Source organism: Eleginops maclovinus, chromosome 20, assembly GCF_036324505.1.
Source record: "Eleginops maclovinus isolate JMC-PN-2008 ecotype Puerto Natales chromosome 20, JC_Emac_rtc_rv5, whole genome shotgun sequence".
Lineage (NCBI taxonomy): Eukaryota > Metazoa > Chordata > Actinopteri > Perciformes > Eleginopidae > Eleginops > Eleginops maclovinus.
Window position 1 is genome coordinate 28,770,523 of NC_086368.1, and position 22,754 is coordinate 28,793,276.

General features: G+C 44.0%; 1 protein-coding gene across 7 annotated transcripts in view; it reads right to left on the reverse strand.

Annotated features, from left to right (window-relative positions):
• The window catches only part of iqsec1b (IQ motif and Sec7 domain ArfGEF 1b), a 194,510-nt gene that overhangs the window by 15,934 nt on the left and 155,822 nt on the right, over positions 1-22,754 (reverse strand). For 4 of the 7 annotated variants that reach the window (XM_063911923.1, XM_063911924.1, XM_063911928.1 and 1 more), the window contains 3 exons: positions 3,886-4,165; positions 781-2,030; positions 112-273 (listed from right to left, as the gene is read on the reverse strand). In XM_063911923.1, coding sequence (XP_063767993.1) covers positions 112-273; positions 781-2,030; positions 3,886-4,165 — 1,692 coding nt within the window. Of the gene's footprint in view, positions 1-111; positions 274-780; positions 2,031-3,885; positions 4,166-7,386; positions 7,451-12,169; positions 12,409-21,105; positions 21,467-22,754 lie in introns of those variants that run through there. The other 3 variants (XM_063911927.1, XM_063911925.1, XM_063911929.1) reach the window with 3 other exon arrangements.

Here is a 22,754-nt window from a genome sequence, read left to right on the forward strand (position 1 = left end):
AGTGGGTGTAGATTGCAAGCTGGAACGCCCATTTGCAATTAAGTGGTTATACTTATGCTCCTAAAAGGGGAATCAAAAAAGCCAAAGTCAAAGAGTACGCCGAAAACTCACTCGAGGACATCTCGGTTGAACTGCTTCTGTCTGTTTCCCAGGAACTCGCCAATCATCTGCCTGCTCAAGCCTTTCCTCTGCAGCAGGAAGTGAGCCACACCCACCGGAGTGTCTGGAACAAAGTTTCGCTCTATCAGATACTGGATGCCTTTTTCTGGTTTCCTGGAGAGGATAGAGACAACGAGAGAGAGAGAGAGAGAGAGGAGTGAGGACGCAATCCAAATCTGAGATAATCCAAATGCACTCCCCCCGGCCAAATGTGTGTCAAGGGTGGTGGTTGAACTGGATGAAAGCTGAGAGTAGAGAGGAGGGAGCGACTGATTTACCGGAGTGTTGATTGCAAATGATTAAAAGGAACTTAATGGCTCTGAAAGAAACCAAATCCACAATCGTGATATGATTAAGTGGTTGAGATGAATCACTCGGCATTCAGTGAAGCAGAATGAGTCACAGGCTGGTTTGAGGCTTAAGTAAAACAGATTGTTAGTCGCGTTTCACTCACTGCACATTTATCATGAAAGAGAGCTTCATGTGTCATAACTAATGGACTGCAATTTACATAACCTCTGTCGCTCATTGGCTTGAAGCTAAAAGGTACAAGCGATGTGTCAGATTGTGTCTCTGTGTGAGCAGCTTGTTAATGGGCCTTGCGTTGGGGAATGCACATACTTGTTGAAGAGGTTCAGACCAATGCGGTAGTGCCTCTTGCGGATGATGTCATTACTGAATGCCGGGGAATCCCAGCTGTTGCGCGTCTCTTTGTGGTACGTCTGCTTGCTGAGCGTCTGCTCCCTCAGGCTGTCCCGGGACGAGGACTCGGAGCTGCAGTTGATGGTGTCGTTGGAGTTGGACGTGCTGTTGATGCTGTCGTTGTCGCCGTCGGAGAAGTCGGACTCGGACTTGCTCTGGCGGTTCGCGGTGCCATTGATGGCCAGATGGGCCTCCAGTTGTCGTGGCCGATGTCGGGGGGCTTCCTCCTCTCTGGGGGGTCCTCTGGGTGGCCGGCTGTGAGTGATCTGTTTGGGGCTGCTCTGCTGATTGCTGATGCTTCGCTCGTAGGCGCTCTGTCTCTTCAAAGAGCTTCGGTCAGAGCGGTCGCTGAGCTCCACGGAGCTATCGCTTGGAGGCTCGATGGTCAGCAAAGGTAAGTGGTCTACCCGCAAGCGCTGCTCTTGGCACTCCAGAGACGGTGTACTGCGGCAGCTGGTGTCCGTGTCTCCTTTTTCGTCCTTATGAGCCAGTGACCAGTAGTCCTGGGAAGAATTGAGGGAGCGCTGGCGCAAGTCCGATTCCGTGCTGGAAGGTCGGTCCACCGACTGAGACAGGGGCAGCGGCGGTGACAGTTCTTCTTCATCGATGTAGAGGGTGACGTCGCTGTAGGACGCCCTCATCTCATCCAGCTTGCGGTGTTCTGACGCCCCGTGAGAAGGTTTCATCTGGCAACTGAGCTCCCTGTCGATATCCGGGAGGCCTCTCACCGGCTCCGACTCATCGCCGTGCAGACTGCGACAGTTCAGAGCATCGTCTATGGACTCAGCCAGAGACTTAACCTGCCTGGAGAAGGCATCTTCAAGTTCTGTGATAGCGTCTGTGAAGTCGCTCTGTGTCGTGGGGGTCTTGGCCTGAATCTCCCCACCGTGCTCCGACTGCACCAGCGCACCGAGTTTGGTTCCATCATCCGTTAGCGACACCTGCTTTCCCTCGAAATAGGAGCTGTGGACTTTTTCAGGTCCTTCAAAGGAAAACTGCATTCTCATATTTGATAGGACGATCCGTCTGGACATACGGTTCTCAGACATAGAACTTCTAAGACGCTCAAAGTTCTTGTTCATCTGGTACTGGCGGAAGGCCGTCTGGATGGTGCGGGCTGCATGCCGGGTTATGAAACGCCCACCATATTTCCGCTCTAGCATCTCCACCTGCAGGCAGAGAAGAAAGGTTGGTGAGAAAGTTATTTGATACTTAGGTCACGTAAGGATTACTGAGCCAGATAAAGATAAACGCCAGTCTATAGAACCTGATTTATGATTACTGTGTCAAGCCTATGGAGGGTAAGTGTTGGTGACAAAGAAAAGGCTTTTTGTTTAGTGCATTACTACTCCATTTAGAAAATTGACTCTCAAACAAAAGCTGCTTTCACCTGCCAACCAAGAATATCTGTTACCTTTAGAACCATGTATTAGACAGAATGAAGAATGCTGCTGCCGTCTTATCTGCTTTCCCCCATTCTTAAAATCTAAAAGAGGGGGAGCGCTGATGGCAGTTAAAAATGGCTGGAATAATTAGGGTTTGTTAGTTTCAAAAAGCCTCCCAGAGAAAGATAGATAATGTTGAATTGGGATGTGAAGCCAGTTCTACAGATACACTGGCAATGGCCCAAAAAATGATGAGGAATTGCTCTGGGAAGATTTATAGGAAAAATATGGATATAGTTGGAGACTGTTTGACTACAAATTAAGATGTAGTGAAGAAATTAAACATAACCTTTTACACTGCTTTCTATCTGGACTGATGGAGTAGGATGTGAATGAACTTTAGCTCTTTATCAGGTCTTTCTCGACCCCTCAAAGCTTCCCATACTATGAGTCATTCACCCATTCACACCTCATTCATGCAGAGCAGCACCACTTGCTCTAGGGCAGGGGTGTCCAAACTTATTTCACTGAGGGCCAGATACAGAAAAATATACGGAGAGCTGGGCCGCTTCTAGAGGGGAATACCGTCTCAAAAGTGAAGTTAGAAGTTAGCAAAATAAATCAAATGTAGGTGAATAATGCGCAATACTTGAAAATGCTTTAAGGAAAGAACAGCCTACATCCCGTCTGTCTTTAGGGGTTCATTTATTTTGTTGGCAGCTCATTCCTTAAAACAGAAGCCTCAGAGTGCTGATAATCAGAGTAAATATGAAGGTTCCATTTCAAGCTGGTTATAGAAATAAGTTATTGGGTTTTTTTATCAACTAAGATTTGTGAGAACATGTTTTAAATTCTAAATGACTGAATGTATTTTAAATTGGGCTCAGTAATATATCTGAACATATATATTTGAGAAGTAAAATATAAGAGAAGCAGAAGTTTAATTTGTGGGCCGTATTCATTATACTTTTAGAATGTGCAGAGGGCCGATTCAAAATGGCCTGCGGGCCACATTTGGCCCCCGGGCCGTAGTTTGGACACCCCTGCTGTAGGGAATCTAACACTCACACACACTCACACACCGTTGGGCCATCGGGAGCAGCTCAGGGTTCAGGATCTCGCCCGAGGACACATCCACAAGTTGACTGCAGGGCTGGAGGATCGAACCCCCTACCTTCAGGTGGATGTCACTAATGTGAGGAGGCAATCGGACTGCCACAAGAGACTTAGACCAGGACAATAGGTCTCCCTCCAAAAGGCTCCAACTTTCACTGCCTAACAAGCTTCCCCTTCCTGTGTCCTTCCATACAGATGCAGTTCAAATAGCCTCAAGGCCAAACAAGTTATTATTGAATCACTCTTTTTATTTGACCGCCCTGAGGAGCCTCGTTTTTCAGGTACTATGATAACTTCAAGGCAATGTAAGATCTAGGTTTCCTTTCTCTTGTACTCATTCGGACTGGATTTGAGGTAATCCAAAATTAACAGGAAGTAATCAGGATGCATTTTTAAAATTTAAATACTCAGATTGAGTTACTGATTACATCTTTTACAGGTAACTAGTAGTTGTAACATTTAAAAGCAACCCTCCCAACCCTGACCTGTGCATACATTTGAGTCTCATCATCTGTTTCCTCACCTGCTTGTCCTGCAGGTCCGCTGAGAGCTCATAGCTCTCGGACAGCGAGCGGGACCGCTTGATGGCCTCCTCCTCTGCCTGCTTGCGTAGGATGGAATGCGAGTGCTGGAGCTTGGGCCGGCGGGGCCTCAGGTGTCCGGGCAGCAAGATGTGTCCGTAGATCTGGCTGTCCAGGTGGCCGGGGCCGAGCCCGCCGCTGTGGGTCACTGGGATGCAACCGTAGCCGCTGCTGGGGTCCACAGAGGCACCCAACTCGCTGCCTGGAGCATCACCTTCCACACTGCAGCACAGAGAGACAACACAGAGCACAGTGGGTTAATACGCTGAGTCATCTTTGTGCTGTGTGTTTCAGCGAGGAGCATGTGACAGATGGGAGAGGTGAACTTTGATACCACTGGCAGGGTATAAATATGAGTGAAAGAATGTATAGCACAGTCTGCTACTGTGTGCCTTTACACATTCCCTTCACAGTGCATCCAAACCAGCTGAGAACACCTCTGTATCTTGATTCAAAGAAATGTATTTAAGAGCTGACATTATGCTCAATTTTGGGAACATATATCAGTATGTAGTGTCTCTACTGCGATGTCTCCTTTAATGCACAAAAAGCTCTTTATGTTTCTCATACCGCCTGTGGCTGCAGCACCTCTTTTCACCCTCTGTCTGAAACCAGAGCCCACTCTGCTCTGATTGGTTAGCTGGCCGGCTCTGTTGTGATTGGTCAACCTCTTAGAGATGTCCCGCCCCTTAGCCTATCACGTACAATGTGAGCGCGAGCATTACATAATGATGTCACTATGTTATGGAAGTAAACAAAGGACTCCAATGGAGACGTTGCAGGGGATTTTAGCCTTTGCAGACCATTTACATGCACTAAAACCTACATCACACACTACAGGGAAGGGAAACCCCCAAAAAGCATGACAGGGCCCCTTTAAATATATTATGAATACCACCATAGAACCAACATATGGCACAACAAACTCTGATATCACCACGCTTAGAGCTTAGAGACGTCCCGCCCCTCAGCCTATCACGTAGAATCTGTTGGAGCGCTAGCCAATAGGAGCGTGAGTGTTCTGTAGTGATGTCACTATGTTATGAAAGTAAACAAAGGAGTCCAATGGAGGTGTTTCAGGCTAAGGGGGGGAGTGTGTGGGAGAGAAACCCCCTCTGGAAGACAACACAGGGATTTTAGCCTTTTGCAGACCGTTTACATGCACTAAAACCTACATCACACACTACAGGGAAAGTAAAACCGCTAAAGGCCATTCTCACAGAGCTGTATAACGTCAGGAGGGACTGCAGCCAGTGAAGCAGTGCCTTTAATGAGATCAATGAGGATCTGTGTCTGCTCACTGCAGCCCAAACAGTGACCTGGACAGCTGATTGGATAAACCCCCTGACGGTGTTAAGCAACAACCGGGCGTGCCGCACCAGACTGCAGCAGCTTAATGTCATCCAGGTCCGTTCACTTCCTCCACACCTCTGTGATTAGCTTAGAGGACTTTACCGTGCTGCTTTTTATTGGTACTTGGACACAGCTCAATAACTCCGAGGAATCAAAGTCATTTCTACTGAGAGAGAAAGACAGAGTGGCTGAGTCCCTCTCCAGAGACAGAAACCTTGATTTTTCAAATGCCTTTTTCTTTGTACAGAAGCGGGACCAGATGTTAATACAAGAGCACTTCTTTAATGCAGGTTATTTAAAGACTTCTTTAATCAAATGCATTAGAAGCCAGCTCAGCAAAAGAAGAACCGCTGACGTGAGAACATCTGACTCCTCACCCAGAGTGAATAAACTGTAAACCTTGTGATAGAAGCCGGGGATTATAGAAGAATCACTGCAGTCGAAGAAGGGATGAATCCCTGCAATGCATTCTCAGAAGAACTAACAAAAAGCAGATGTATTTTGTTGCCATGTTTCCTTAAAAAGTCACACTGCTTTCGGTTTAGAATGAACAGATGATCAAATATGGCAAAATCAAGCTAATCAAAGAGTTGTTTCTAGCACTTTTGAACTGAAAATGTGTAACCCATGTGTACTTGTGTTGACACCAAACTCCCCCTGGCAGGTGGTCTGTAAGATGAGTGTGAGTAAAGCTTCATTGATTGGTTTCAAACAGCAGGAAACAATACATGCACTGCCACAGGTTGCAGGCCTACAGTCAGGCAGGTGCACGGATAGACCTCAGAGGGGGCTTGAGCACTTCCTCTCCTATCAGCCATTGTTCTTAATTTCTACTAATCTAAAAATGTATGTCTTGCACAAAGTTAATCAAGATACCGGACAGAGATTGGTGCCCCGAGTGATGCTCTTGGTTGGTTTATGGACGACAAATTGGACATTAAGAGACAAGAAAAATACATGTTGTAGTGATTCTGGAGCGAATGAGGGATGATGAAATGTTTACTGTAAACATGATCTGATGATGTCTAATTCACCTTATCGAAAGCTTATGTGGTTTATATTACATCATACACTGCCCGGCCAAAAGAAAGGTCACTCTAGTATCCGTTGGACCGCCTTTGGCTTTGATTACGGCACGCATTCTCTGTGGCATCGTTTCCACGAGCTTCTGCAACGTCTCAACATTTATTTCTGTCTTGCATTCATCTTTGATCTCGTATTGATGACGGGAGATTCGGACCACTGTGCAAAGTCTTCTCCAGCACACCCCAAAGATTCTCCATCGGGTTCAGGTCTGGACTCTGTGGGGGCCGATCCATGTGTGAAATGATGTCTCATGCTCCCTGAACCACTCCTTCACAATCTGAGCGCGATGGATCCTGGCATTGTCTTCTTGGAACATGCCCGCTCCATCAGGGAAGAAGAAATCCATGGATGGAATAACCTGGTCCTTCAGTATGTTCAGGGAGTCAGCTGACCTCATTCTTTGGGCACGTTGCTGAACCTAGACCAGACCACCTGCAGCAGCCCCAGATCATAGCACTGCCTCCACAGCCTGGGGACCTCTCTTTTGGCCAGGTAGTGTATGTAATATCTGAAAGTATTTCTCTCTGCAGGTTCAGGCACATAGTCATAATATCTTAGCCATACAATATCAGCAGCTCCTTATTTCCCAGTACTTCTGAAGCAGTTGTGCAGGACATCTCTGTCAGTTCATATGAGGAGAATTCACTGAAATACACTTAATGCTGTTGCCTGAATCACACATTTACTGACATTCAGTAGTATTCTAACCAACCTCAGTTGTTGGTTTGTCAGTAAATGTATACATTTTGATGTAAAACTTTCTAAAAATGAGTTTTTCCAGACACATATTTATTTAAAAGTGACAAAACGTTGTGCCCTTTTATGAATGTTGGCCCCTCTAACATCCTCTTCTATCAACATCATAGTCCCTCAGTCTGACAGAGAAAAACTAAATCAGGATTGATGTGACATTATCGTGTAGTGATGGGCCTTGAAATGATTTCCTGAACTTGCCAGTTACAATTTATGGTGGAAGTGGGAGCTTTTGTTTTTTTTTTTTTTACCTGAAAGCAACTTTTTGCTCGATCGATATCAATTTGTTTGTCGTCAGCTGATGGATGAAGAGGAAGTCTCAGAACAAGGTCATCCACCTAGAGGCTTCTCTCACTTTATAATCTCTTCAAATATCTGGATCTAAGTGGGAGAAGGTGTCGAGGTTAGATAATGAATGCTAAAATGATGATGTCCAGGAGAGAAGAGGCAATACATAATACCTGTCACTGCGGCTCGTGCAAAAAAAAATAATGACTTGGCATTTAAAGAAGCTGCCATTTAGATACGTCAGTCTATATCATTCATGCATTTGCACTGAAATTGTTTCAATTGTGATAAAAGAGCAGTCATATCCTACGTTTTTTGGGATGAGGAAGACTTTGTTGGAGGACCTTAGATCAGTGTTTGCTAATCTAGCCTTGAAAAGCCCTTGAAGAGGACAGGAAGTAGGAAAGCAGAAAAACATGTTGTTCTGTTCTTCTAAATTATATTCATTTTCTAACCGGTCTTATCAAAGATTTTTAGAGCCAGTTTATTTAGTAGTTATTTTAAGTAAGTGGAAGTCCTTTGAGTCACATTTATGACTTAGAAATACTGGATAGTTTTAATAACAGCAGAACATTCAGAGGACCTGATTTATTTAACTATTCTAACTAATGTTTTCTCATTGACTCTCTAAATCTTCACGTAAGCCAAAAGGTTTTCTAACGTCTTGACAGCAACTCTCCAGTATTACTATTACATTCCTATTCTTTTGTTCAAATGCTAAAACAAGCTTACTGAATCAAGCAAGGACTTCTAGGACGACTGACATTTTGAGGAAAATACCTATCCGAGGGTTGAATGAGAAGCGGCTGTGAATGTGGTCGTCTTGTTTCGTGCATACATACCAATAGTAGAAGCAGGAATATTAAACATGCACATTAAATGCTCTGTAGAACCAAGGCTTTTGTGGCTAAATGTAAAATGACCTGAGCTTTAGTGTTTGAAGATCAGAAAGCTGTTTTTTAGGTATTTCTTACTGATTTGGAAGGCAATGATATCCCCTCTGTTGTGATTTATTCTCGAGTGCCTTTGAGCACAGGGGAGATCATCTCTCATTAGAGGAAGTGATGTCTTTCTCTCAGCTGGACAGCAGCTGCACTTTATAAGAAGCCTCTCTGCATCTTCATCTTCTCATGCATCCTCAACACATTTTTAATCCCAAAAGGAACAAATATGAGACAAAACAAGTCCTCTAATTACACTGAAGGCAGGGCTGTAAAACGGCTGCTCCAGCAGAGGATGTCTTCTGGAAATGTCCATTTGTTTAGATGGAAGACAGGCTTGCTGGAGAAGGGGCACTCAGCTCAAAGCAAGAGCCGGCAGACGCTTCTCGGTACTCAGACTGAAGGCATGACAGCATTTGCTTGTGTCTTCCGTGAACGGGTAAGGTCGCATTTGAGATACTGAACAAGATGTTCTGCTCTGAGTAATATAATGGAGAACCATGCAATGTGTTTACAAAAGTCAAAGAGCATGACGAACAGATTCAACAACACAGGGAAGTGTGGTCGAGCAAAAGCACGGCTGCAGAATATAAAAGACACTTTCAATGTCACTACGAATAAACCCACTCTTAAAGAAAACTTCAAAACAAGCGGTTTAAAATGAGATCAACTTTGAAACATTGAAAAATAACTTGGAGAAAAACAACGTTGGGAGATAAAAGGCCCCACGAGATCACAGGAAAAGTGTAGGAAGAAGAAGAAGCTAGGACAAGCCAACAGGGCTAACCAGGCAGGTGTGCAGCTAACAACCACTGAGAGAAAACAACCCGACATACAACAAAGACAGAACATGGCATTACTTCTTATCTGAGTTTGATAACACGTGACATTTATACTCGACACAAAAATCTGCTAACTAATTTGCCTGCTAACTAGCATGCTGATCCACAGTGAAGAAGAGCACCGTGGCTGATGCAACAGTGGGGAAAACTGCTCACCCTTGCACTATACTGTACCCAAAGGAGCTAAAACGTGCACAGTTAAGGAACATTTTTAAGCTTAAAACCTCTGAGGGACGGACAGTAAAATAAGGAAGATGCTAGGACAAGCTAATGAGGCTAACCAGCTAGCTAACAACAACTGAGAGGAATCTACTCAACATAAAACAAAAATGGAAAGACTGAAAAATCTGCGAACTGACTTGAGAGAAACAGAAAGAGAGGGAGACGATTTTTGACAGAACTTTTGACAGCTACCCTCTGTCCGAAGCATTCACACAGCCTCATTAAAAGGAATATCCTTTCCCCTGAAAGTCCCATTTCAAAGCAGAGGCAAACTGGATAAAAAGGTCAGAGGAGGAAAGAAAGTCCAAAGTTCTTAGAACATGAAAAGACTGAGGAAACCTGATTCTGAACAAACTGGGAGAAATCCCCACATGGACAGAAACTGGGTTTGTCCTCTACTGATGCCAGGGAATGTCACATGTTTCATAGACTAGATATGGTAGCCTACTATAAAGGGTACCGCTTTACAATCAGACTACCCCTATAAAGGTTCATGAATAGCTTGTAATTCATGTATTAATTAGGTTGTGACTTACATTTTATAAATCATCAATAAGCTTTTATAAGACGAGAGATAAACAGGGCCACTGTGACCGGTTGCTTGCCAAAAAGTGAGCCCGCATTTATCTGTACTGCTAAGCATTATATTGGCTACTTAGCTTAAAGAGATGCCAAGAAACATCAAGATGGATGGGGGGGAAAATCAACTCAGTGAACGACAGATACCAAGAATGCTGGCTGAGGAAGAAGACGAGGTAATGTAGGTAGCCAATATAAGGCTTAGTCATCTTGCCAAATAGTGAGCCTGTGTTGATGTATGAAACTATGTGAGAAGTGGTTTATAAATGGTGCTTAATGGTTAATATGGTGTTTACAACCTAATAATAAACCCTTTATGAATCCTTTATAAGGGTAGTCTTATTGTAAAGTGGTACCAACACTGCTGCTCCCCACTACGCTGCATTATTGACCATCAGGTTCCCAGCAGCTTCACAGATATATCGTCCATCGATGTCCAAAGCTATATACTTCAATTCCACACCTTCCAATAATTTAAACCCAAAATAATGAAAGGACAAAGGAAATGAAAGTGTGTATAATAAGCTAAATTACTGAATGATTTTCAATACACTGCAACTTATGACAAGTGAGGAGTCACAGTCAGAGCAGGTAGATCCAGATCCAGATCACTTTAGCCTCTTATGCATTTCCAGATTATGCTGTAGATCACTCATGCAAAATGTGACCTGAATCTCATGCATTACTACTTCAAAGATGATGTATGTTGCTGCCCACTGACATGGCACATTGAGGAAAAAGCACGTTTCGAATCCAAAGATTTTCGTGCACCTGAATCCCTTAGCAGGCTGATTCTGGACCTCAGTATTTACAGAATCCTGCGTACTGCCCTGCACGAAACAGAAGACATCTAAAACTGTTTTCATAAGCAATGGGTCTTAAATAAGGTTTGGTATGTCAGGAATAACACCAACAAAAGAGCCTCACCCTCTGCCTTGCGAGAATGCAGAATTCTATTCAAACCCTCACAAGGGGCCGAGGCATTGCATGACGGTGCATAAATTACTGGCTGATAGCGTTTTAATGATGTGTTTGTAGTGGAGGACGTGATCCAGTGGAGGGGGTTGGGGTGGGCGAGGGTTGATGTGAGGACAGCTATGGTGTCAGACACCTCCCCTGGAGATGAACTCTTTGTGCCGCTATAAGTGGCTTCCCCGAGTGGAGCGTCTAGTCACTGTGTCACTCCGCGGTGATGAATTAATTACTCCGACCTGCCACTCACACACAACCTGCCTCTCTGGGTTCCTCCACACTGACTGCCTTTGATGTTTTCCACAACTCCCGGGTTAAGAAGGCAGAGTTTATGGGATAGAGAATATTCACCTGTCTCACATGAGGAAGAAAAATAAACGTCTGGCCCGATCTGCTGCTAAATCACTTTTTGCATTACAATTTAATTACACACAGTTGACTACCTCTTGATTTTGTTCAGCTGGCACCGAATATTCTGCATTAAAGGCAACTCATCCAATTAGCCTGAACTGCAATTAATAAATGCACTTTCAATTGATTTACGTTGAGTCTGGCAGCATTCCCCGAGGAAAAGAGGGAGCATTAGTAAAAACCTGCATCAAGTTCAGAGCCAAATCACTGTGTAGGAAGCAAACTTTAAAGAGGCCCTGTTATGCTTTTTGGGGTTGTCCGTGCCCTGTAGTGTGTTGTGTAAGTTTTAGTGCATGTAAATGGTCTGCAAAGGCTAAAATCTCAGGAGAGTTTCCCTGCAAAACACACTGGAAAAGTGCGACTTCTATTGGCTAGCGCTCCAACACATTGTACGTGATAGGCTAAGCGGCGGGACATCTGTAAGCAGTTGATCAATCATATCAGAGCCGGCTAGCTAACCTATCAGAGCACACTGGGCTCTGGTTTCAGACAGAGGGTGAAAAGAGGAGCTACAGCACAGGCAGTATGAGAAACATAAAGAGCTTTTTGAACATTAGAGCATGGAGACATGTCCCAGGAGAGACACTACATACTGATATACACCTGAACATCAGCAGGAGAGGACTCTTTAAAGTAGAGACACTACATACTGATATACACCTGAACATCAGCAGGAGAGGACTCTTTAAAGTAGAGACACTACATACTGATATACACCTGAACATCAGCAGGAGAGGACTCTTTAAAGGCATTTACTTTTACTTCAAAGTTGGGCTTACCAGCTGTATGACTCCACGTCCAGTAAGGACCTGTCAGAGGCACACTGCAGACACCACATTTTCTCAGTCCCTACATCAGACCCGTGACCACCCTGCTCTCGGTGACTCCATCCCGGGGCTAAATGTATCTCCACAGCCTATAACCGCTCAAACGGTCCCGCTCTCGGACACTGTCTGTACTGAAGCTCCGGCCTTCCTCCAGAGCCTTATGAGGAGGGGCGTTCGCAGGAAGAGGGAGGGAATCTCTCCAGAGGAAACTGGGTCGTGTGGCAGCGGGAGCATTGGGTCTCTCACAGGAAGTGCAGGAAGAAGAAATGGAAGAGGGATCGAGAAGGCTCTGGAGCTGATAACATCAGATGGGGTTTATTAATAGCGAGAGAGTCTGGGCGGCCAGAATAAAGCGTGGGGAAACCTCTGGATTTAATGTTTCTTTTTTTACAGCTGCAGTAACGTCACTCTACGTTCATGTTATCCATCAGATTCTCATCGGTGAAATGCATTTAAGTATTATTTGGACAATATTGTTACTATTATTTTCCTTTTATGTAACAAATACTGTTCCATTTGCAGGAAAATATTGAGCTTTTTACTCCACTATATTAATGTGACAAATAAAATATGATGAAGAACTGTACCACATACAGTATCACCACTTCAAACTGATTAAAGAGGACATGCTGCTGATGTTCAGGTGTATATCAGTATGTAGTGTCTCTACTTTAAAGAGTCCTCTCCTGCTGATGTTCAGGTGTATATCAGTATGTAGCGTCTCTACTTTAAAGAGTCCTCTCCTGCTGATGTTCAGGTGTATATCAGTATGTAGCGTCTCTACTTTAAAGGGTCCTCTCCTGCTGATGTTCAGGTGTATATCAGTATGTAGCGTCTCTACTTTAAAGAGTCCTCTCCTGCTGATGTTCAGGTGTATATCAGTATGTAGAGTCTCTACTTTAAAGAGTCCTCTCCTGCTGATGTTCAGGTGTATATCAGAATGTAGTGTCTCTACTTTAAAGAGTCCTCTCCTGCTGATGTTCAGGTGTATATCAGTATGTAGTGTCTCTACTTTAAAGAGTCCTCTCCTGCTGTTGTTCAGGTGTATATCAGTATGTAGCGTCTCTACTTTAAAGAGTCCTCTCCTGCTGTTGTTCAGGTGTATATCAGTATGTAGTGTCTCTACTTTAAAGAGTCCTCTCCTGCTGTTGTTCAGGTGTATATCAGTATGTAGTGTCTCTACTTTAAAGAGTCCTCTCCTGCTGATGTTCAGGTGTATATCAGTATGTAGTGTCTCTACTTTAAAGAGTCCTCTCCTGCTGATGTTCAGGTGTATATCAGTATGTAGCGTCTCTACTTTAAAGAGTCCTCTCCTGCTGATGTTCAGGTGTATATTAGTATGTAGTGTCTCTACTTTAAAGAGTCCTCTCCTGCTGATGTTCAGGTGTATATCAGTATGTAGTGTCTCTCCTGGGACATGTCTCCATACTTTAATGTTCAGAAAGCTCTTTATGCTTCTCATACTGCCTGTGCTGCAGCACCTCTTTTCACCCTCTGTCTGAAACCAGAGCCCAGTCTGCTCTGACTGGTTAGCTGGCATGTCCCGCCCCTTAGCCTATCACGTACACTGTGTGGGAGCGCTTAGCCAATAGGAGTGCGAGTGATGTCATTTGTTCCAGAAATTAAACAAAGGTCAGTCGACCCGCCGAGCTATCCTTGAATAAATAATCACCAGGAACGTTTGACTCACTTCCCCCTCCCTCCCTTCCCTCCTCCCTCCTTCTTCGGGCTGATTTTTTGGGTGATTTTTCTCCCCACTCCTCTTCCCCTAGCCTAAAAAAAAAGTGAGCAGTGAGCGGCCTATCCATTTCCATATAATGACATCATTACCCAAATAGCAGGCGTGTATCGAGTGGAGCAAAGATGTTATCTAACTAAAGCAACCATGCAGCGTAAGGCTCTGAGATAACTCGACTAATACGCTTGCTTTGGGTACAGATCCTCCATGACTGTGTCTGCTCCGTGAACTCGGGGGAAGTATATACATGTTCTGTCCTGAAGAAAGAAGTTCGTTATGACTCTATATCACATGGATAATGATCCTAATGGCAGTGTAGAATCATCGAGAGGTGCTCTTCTCTTATGGGCTGTTTCCCATATGTTCGTGTAAAGTTCATTAGAAAAGGAGTGATGAGGAAAAAAGATCCCCGTTCCTCCATTGGAGATGTTTACCTTTGAATAATGCATTTTGAATGGGGCCAGAACACTTGATTTCTGTACAGCTCTTAGACCTTAGGGTTGTTGAGGTGAAGCTAAACTAGCCAGAGCCAGAGACGCCCATCTTTGGATTAAATAATTATGAAAAAAAATCTGAATTTGAGAAAAAAAGCCAGATTATTTTATTGTTTTTAAGTCAGAATTTGAGAAAGTATTCTGAGACAAAAAGTCAGAGTGTTTGAAAGAGGATTCTTAAGACATGTACAAAAAATGAAGCTCTCCAAAATGAATATCTCATAAAGCAGGGCATAAGCAGAGGCGTATAGATTCACACGTAAAGCTTGGTAGTGACGCTTATCTAAAAACGGCCACCATGATCAAATAGAGGCCTGCAGAGTAGACAGCAAGCACCTAGCAATCTGAGAATGCAACTCAAGGCGTAGCCGCTCTCATGATGTGCAACTTAAACAGTGTTTATCATCAAAACCGGTGAGTTGTATTGAAACCAGACCCATTTACTTGTGGTCGTGTTTACTATCTGTTGGTGGCACTAAAAGTCACAGAGTCGGACCAAGTGCCTCCAAGGCAAGTTTGCAGAGAAACAACTCAACACCAGGTGGATTTTTAAGGGCTTGTGTTGCAGAGACACCTGTCACACTCGGCCCAATCACCAGGCAGATCACCTACACATTTTTCTACATCATTTACAGCCAAAATATGCCGGTGCAAAACAGCCAATGCCACAACGATAGCAACAAGTACCAAGGGCAAACAATAGAAGTTGTAAAGGTCATTCTTCGATTCAATCCTGGCTCGTTGCAGCAGTCGGCCACCGATGTTATTTACGCTGGAATACTGAGAGGGACGTAAAAGGTGCATTCATGACGTGGCTTCTACAGGGAAAGACAAATTAGCTGAAGTTGAACGGAGCTCATTTAAATGGTAAAGGGGTTGTAATGCATGAGCCTGGTTCTTATTCAGTCGGGCTAAAAATAGAGCTGTTGACAGACACCGTATTTCCTGCTCTGCTCGGTACCGTGAGTAAATTGACCGGTGTGCATAAGAGGGGCAGCTGCACGGTCACCTCCCCAGATGTAACCGCCCGACAACAACATCAGCGCTGATTGGAAACCGCACAGCGCTCGCTGAGCCTCAGCACGCACTCAGAGGCACCGCGGGGAGAGACGCGTTTCCAACGGGCGACTCTGACAAATGTGCAATTACATGGCAGAGCTTCACACAGAGGCTGCACCGTGTCCCTGTTCGTGCCAAATCACATCACTCCACATCCACCGTCTCTCATCTGAGCCGAGCTCAAACAGTTCATGGAGAAACAACATCCACCGGGGTCAACTTCACACATTTGCTCTGTTTCATATAATTGTAAATGAGATGCCTTTAGGGTTTATACTCTTGCTCGTACAAACACCATTTCCATTCCCAGGGTCGGTTTTATCGTGCTGTAGCTTGAAAATGTGATTATATTTGACCTGCTTCTTTCTACAATGCACTTTACCTTCATTAAAAAGGCAGAGCCAAATGTAGGAAAACTACAGGAAACGCCATTTAAACAACTCACAAACACTGTTTTCCATTACTCTACACTTCGAGCAAAGACTGAAGCAAGTACGTCAAGCAAACCAATAATATGTCAGCACATTTATAAAGTCCTCGTGCATTTGAGTCATATCCTGTTTACTGTAACCCCTTTTAAGAGAAGATGTATTTATAGGAAAGCATGAAGCAGAACACTGAAACACGTGAGCACAGTTTAAAGAAGCAGGAATACAATCTGAGCTGACAGGAAATGCTCCGTTTCAGTTTAACACACACAGTTAATCTCACACACACTATTTTATGAACATATAGGTTCACCTGCTGAATTACAAACAGAACAAATGAACCAAAGAGAGAGAAAACCATGAAGTAGATTCAGGCAGTAGGAGTATAGACTCACTCTGAGAGTATTAGAGAACAGAACAGCTGACAGAGGAGAGGGAACACCTGATCCTCTCAGGATTAGGAAGAAAATTTGAATTTCGGAAAAAAAAGCCAGATTTTTTTAAGTCAGAATATCAAAATAAAATTTAAAAAAGTATTAAGGAAAGAAATCAGAAATTGAGAAAAAGTCCGAATTTGAGATTAAAGTCAGTTTTTGAATTTGCCAGATTTGGGTATTTAAAAAAAAATCAGAATTCTGAAAAAAATAAAGATTCTGAGATTATACTTTTTAAAGAGAATTATTAAGACATGTAAAAAAATGTATATCTCAAGGTTTTTACTACCATTGTCATCCTGCTAGTATTCCACACTTTTTAAAGAAAGGTCTTCTGTGTCCTGATGACGTAATCCCATTACATGTAATCCCTACTCCCCAAGCCTGTGTGTGTATGACGACACTGAACGGCTGCACAAATGCGTGGATGCTGGCATGCGGTCAGTAGTTCTCTTTAAGTAAGACCAGGACAAACATGCATGTGCATCATGGTTGGTGGAGAGGCTTGGAGGATGAGAGGGCACCGCCCCCCTCTGAAGGCCACACGTGGGTGGGTTTTGAGCTCAGGGATTACAGGGCTGAATTGGAGCCAAACAACTTGACAGCGGACAGCCACAGAGCTGCTGGGCAGAGCTGTGTTTGGGGTGTGGGTGATGCCGCTGGAGGACGGCCAGTGCATGAGGGTAGTCCCTGCTGAGGTCAAAATGAACCCTTTCCGAAGCTTGGGGAGTAACAGAGAGTAATCAGGGTACATTACTCAGATTAGTTAAGGGTTAGGGTTAGAATCTGCTGCAGAGTTAGGAGCCGGCAGATGATGACACAGTTGACGTGATGTTGATGACCGTATGGCGAGTCTGTTGGGTGTTTACGCTGTGCTGTGGTCGCCCCTCTTGTGCAGTTGTTCAGATTATCTCCACTAATCCTCCTGCTGTAACTCCTCCTGCATCCGGCTTCTGAGCTGCCACAGGCTCTCATGACAAACTAACGCCTCTAAGCCACAGCATGGTGGTGAGAAGTAAATAATGCGCAACCTCAGGTAGTGGCTGAGATGGATTTAACGGATAGTCTCAGTTTGGTTTCGCTGTTACTTTGAGGCATTTCTGTCAGATGTCATATTCAAGTGCCAGTGTTGGAAGACAAAGACTGTTATGCTTATATTCAGGTTCATGTTTGTATTTCTGTGACTCTACTGTGACATGTTTCGATGCCTAAATGTTCAAAAAGGTCTTTATTTTGCTTATACTGAGAACTACACCAGAGCTCAGTCTGCTCTGATTGGTAAGCTGGCTCTGTTGTGATTGGTCAACCGCTTAGAGATGTCCCGCCCCTTAGTCTATCGCTGCAATGTGTCTGGGCGCTTACCAATAGAAACACAAGTGTTACATCGTGATGTATGTTCAGGAAGTAACAAAAAGAGTCCAGTGGAGGCATTTCAGGGGGATGTGGGAGAGAAACACAGGGATTTTAGCCTTTGCAGACCATTTACATGCACTAAAACCTATATAACACACTACAGGAAAGGGAAAACCCCCAAACAGCTTAAAAGGGGCCTCTTTTACTTTGAGATTACGACTAAAAAAGACCTGACTACATTTGTCCTGTAGTGCAAGCAGATTAAATCTCTCCAGAAACAAAGTATTATTCTGCCCATGAATCCTTCACTGAACCCCCCAGGTATAAATCCGTAGATGGTTTCACTTTCTGTATGTTTGTGCTGCACCACAGGGTTAAGCTTTCATCACCAGCTCCCATCGACAGTGCTTGTTATTGTCAGGTCTGAGTGCTGTGCACACAATCTGAGCTGCCCTGATGCTATCTCAGGATTCAAGACAGGAAGCATTTTTCAGATGTCCTCGGTAGATAGAGTGTGAGGACGACAGAAAGTCCAAGTAACTGAGATTCTGTCCCTAAAAAAAATCACTGACTGAGGTTTTCTGTAACCGCTCAAGTCTGTTCACATTTTATCTTCCATTAACCAGTCTTTAAACACTGCCAGAGCCCATACCGTGTTCCCGTTAGTGTTTACTTCCGTCAGTCTTCTGCTAAATCCTTTCACGCTCATTTTCCACTCCTTACTTCGGACAGTTTAGAAATAATGAATCCAAGATATCTATAATCCAAAATGAGTCCATGTTTGTTTCTGTTGGATGAAAACTAAAGTTTGTTGTCCACAGCTGACGTTAAATTGACCGGACTTCTTCTGCGGATTGATACGACTGCACACAGTCCCTTGATCCTCCTTAGCAACGGTCGGTTCTCCTTAGCAACAGCCTTTCAGCAAAAATTAACAGACCTCTAGAGTGTCCAAATTGACCGATCAGAATTGAAGATTCAACTAAGCCGTGTAAAACATTTGTATAAAAGTCAATAATGTATTCAAAGCGCACATAAAGTGGGTCTTAAATGTCCTTTCTGTCCAAGTCAACCAATCAGATTTGAGTATTATTTCAGTTCAGTGATGCAGAAACAAGAATCTCCAGCTCTGCCTCACGCAGGAATCACTACACATCCGGACATGTTTGGTATAAACAGACGAGAGCCCCGCGGTGACGTAGACCCGAGCTGCTGGTGGACGAGCCGCTGCCTCATTAGTATTCATAAACATTTTGCTATTCCAGGAAGAGCAGCAGGCCGGGCGTGATCAGACTGAGTCTGAGGGATGGCCGACTATATTTGAGAGGAGGGGAAGACAAAACACCGGGAGGAGGAGATCGAGCAGGATGACAGATTTCTGCATCACACGCAGTTCATGCCAAGAAGACTAAAGAGTCATCATTACATTTTCACAGATGGATGGAACCGTTTTCCTCACATTAACCCACTAACAGCGTCGACAGATATTGCACATAAAACAACTCAAGGTCCATTTATTAATCTGATGTTTGTCCACTGCTTCCAAGTCAAATCCTCCTGTCTATCCCTTCACAAACCAAGCATCGGAGCATTCTCCACCCTCTGTAACTCACTCCCACAACACATCAGAGACTGTACTGACCCCGTCACCTCCAAAACACTGACCAAAACTCACCTTTTTAGACCAGCTGTTAACCTGTGACTGTGTCATTGTGATGAATGTGGTTTTGTTGCTCGTTTGTTTTCTTACCTCTGTAAAGCGTCTTTGCTGTTTTATTATTATTATTAAAACTGCTCCAAAGACTGTAGGTCAACCCTTTGACGGACCATGATAACATCATTTCTGACCACGACCCTGTCCTGAGCAGTGAGTATGAATTGTTTACATCAAATCAGAGACGCAGGGTCCCACGATTTCATAAGGTTAGACTGTTGGACTGTTTTGTGCCCCGGTTGAATTAAATACAGATTCAAACACCAGGTCAAAGGCACGTTCAAGGCTCTCAAATTGTCTCCAGTAATTGTAATGTTTTTTTTAAGTCTGTTTCTTGTCTTTCTATTCGTCCGTGTTTATGTCATAAATGGAGCTGCTCCCTGCATGTCCTCCTTAGCAACAGTCTGTTCTCCTTGGCAACGGTCTGCTATCAAAAAATAACAGACCTCTGAGGTGTCCAAATTGATCAATCAGCATCAAGTATTCGATCGAGCCGTGGGATAAATGTCAATAATGTATTAAAAGTTACACAAAAAGCAGTTCAAGTGTTTTGATAACCACCACTAACAACATATCGAGCGCGTGATGGAGGGACCAGGCCGGAGGTAAACAGGGAAATAAGGGAGACATGAAGGAAGGCTGAATTTGCGCCATAACCCCCACAGGTCCTTCTTCCTCTCCCTGTCATCCATTGCTCATCACTGCCACAGAGGGCAGTTCTGCTGCCAAAGTGACTGATGGGCTCTACCCTACGCTGTCCGCTCCGAGCAGGACCATCAGGACAACACCGACGCAAGTCTGAGATGCCAGCCGAGTGCTTGTGACAGGCTATGGATCCCCCCTGCTGCTTTCAAGGGCATTTTGTCCAAGTGAGGGAAAGAATGGGAGAGCGCACGAACAGCAGCTGTACATCATCTGCTGGCATGCTCAGGACAGGTCATCTATTATCTACCGCAGAGCCCAACCCCGTCTGGATCTGGCCAAACAGGAATGTCTCCAGCATGTCAGAGGATAGCAAAATAAATGAAAACAAGACCAACAGGAACAACAAATGTCATGTTGTGTTAAGTAAACTGCGTACAACGTTTTCTGCAACACTACAACAACAGATGAGGACATTCTCAATGCATTTTATAATGACCTAAAAGGTGAATTATCTTAGTTCTTCATAACTGATGGTCATTTACTGACAGTTCCCTATGCATCAATCAGACTGTTTTATAATTCCCATAGTTAAAATGCATTATAAACTTCATTATCCATTAGAAACACAGAGGTTTAGACTGATAGAATACATAACAAGCTGGACATAAGTTACTTATGATTGAAAAACTAAGTGAGTAAGTGCTGTTAAGTATTTATAATGGATAATAAGCAGATGTTCTAAATGCATTAAAAACATAGGTTTCATAGATACAAATAAATCAATCAAACCTGATCCATAGTGCGTATAAAGTAAAACAAACAAACCCCCAGCCCTCAAATCCATAGACACAGCCAATAAACACTGAATAAAACAATTCAATTTGAAGCCAAATTGAGTCTTGAGTTAGTAAACAGTTTCTGTTGCAGCACAGCGACTACATCTGCAGTAAATCCCAGCTATTACTAGTGATACAAAAATCAAATAGACTCACAGGATGACTGAAGGGAGGAGGACAGACCTACCTGCAGTAAAGCTGACTCCAGGCCTGTCTCAACCTAGCATGACCTGAACGGAGCCATAAAGTTTTATTCCAGCAGAGCACTGATGCATTTCCAGAGGAGCATGAATCTAGTTATTGCAGCTGAAGTACAGGCACCACCCCGCCTGGCTTTCCCTCTGCCAGCTCCTGCCTCCTCTGTGGTATATAACACACACTGAGGCTATTGAAGCACAGGCAGCCCCTCTTGTCTACTCCCCGGCCTTGGGCGCTGTTGATGTTGGCATCTGCAATAAAGGCTGTCTTTCTCTGTTCATGTGTGTCCTCTTGCTGGATTTTCACCTCCGTCAAGGAGAGCTGTGAGGCTGAAAGGTTGTGTGCCGTCTGTGAGTGTCTGGGGAAGGGAGTGGCAGCCTGGTGTGACACACTTGATTACTCGTGCTTATTGGGGATTATTTTTTGGTTTCCAATAGCACCCTCCTAAAACTGACCCTCTTTGCTGTGTGTTCTCCTTTCATTATCCCGCGACACTTTTCTATTTTGGTTCTTTTAACCGGTGTCATGGTGAAGAACGTGGCACCTAGCGCTCTCTCCTGTCAATTGACACCCTGCTTGAACCTAAAGAAATGGGGAAGTAGATCAGACACTCCCACTGAGTTATAGTTAAATACTGAGGGAGCAAATATAGCTCAGTGTTCCTGAGACGGCACATGAGAGAGAACTGGTCTCAGAGGTGAATAGAGTTTTCCATTAATGACTAACTGAGTAAGCCACACAGTTTCTTAATAGTTCTCACATCTTGAATGACCTACAGCTAAACAAATAACCGTTCTCCCTCAACTGATTTATATTAATATACATTTTTATTTTGTTATAGTAATTGATCACTATGTGTAACAGGAAATGTGCTGCTCCTAAAACAACACATTTTGAGCAACAGCAGCCAGCTATTTTTTAGTGAAAAGCATAAAAAATTGTAGCTAGCACAAGCTACAACTGACTGTCGGACAACGTTAGCAAAGAAATATGTCGCTCCTTAAGATATAGCAGTCAGTAGGGCTGGACTGGGAATCGTAGGGTCGCCGGTTCAAGTCCCCAAACAGACTTGAAAATATGAAAAGTGGACTGCTACTTGGAGAGGTCCCAGTTCACCTCCTAGGCTCTGCTGTGGTGCCCTTGAGGACACCTCCAATCCCCCCTCCCCATTGCTCCCCGGGCGCTGCACAATAGCCCACTGCTCCTAGTACTAGGATGGGTTAAATGCAGAGGACCAATTTCACTGTGTGAGCTCTGCTGTGTGCATGTATGTGACTAATAAAGAGGGTTTCATATATATTATATATTCTATATACCAACATAATTAATTTCCTGTCAGCTATGGGAGCTTTTTAGCCGCTGTTAGCGAGTCTTTTTGGTTAGCACAGGTCCTCTATATGGCTCAAAAACAGCCATGTCTTTTTTTGTAAAAAGCTTTAAATAACCAGCTAGCACAAACTACAAATGACTAGCATCAACGTTAGCAAAGAAATAGCCGCTCCTAAAGATGTACCAACATACTTATAATTTCCTGTCAGCTATGGGAGCTTTTTAGCTTTGCTTAGCATATCTTTTTGGCTAGCACCATTCCTTTGTGGCTCAAAAACATAGTTTCAAGCTACAGCAGGTAGCAGGTAA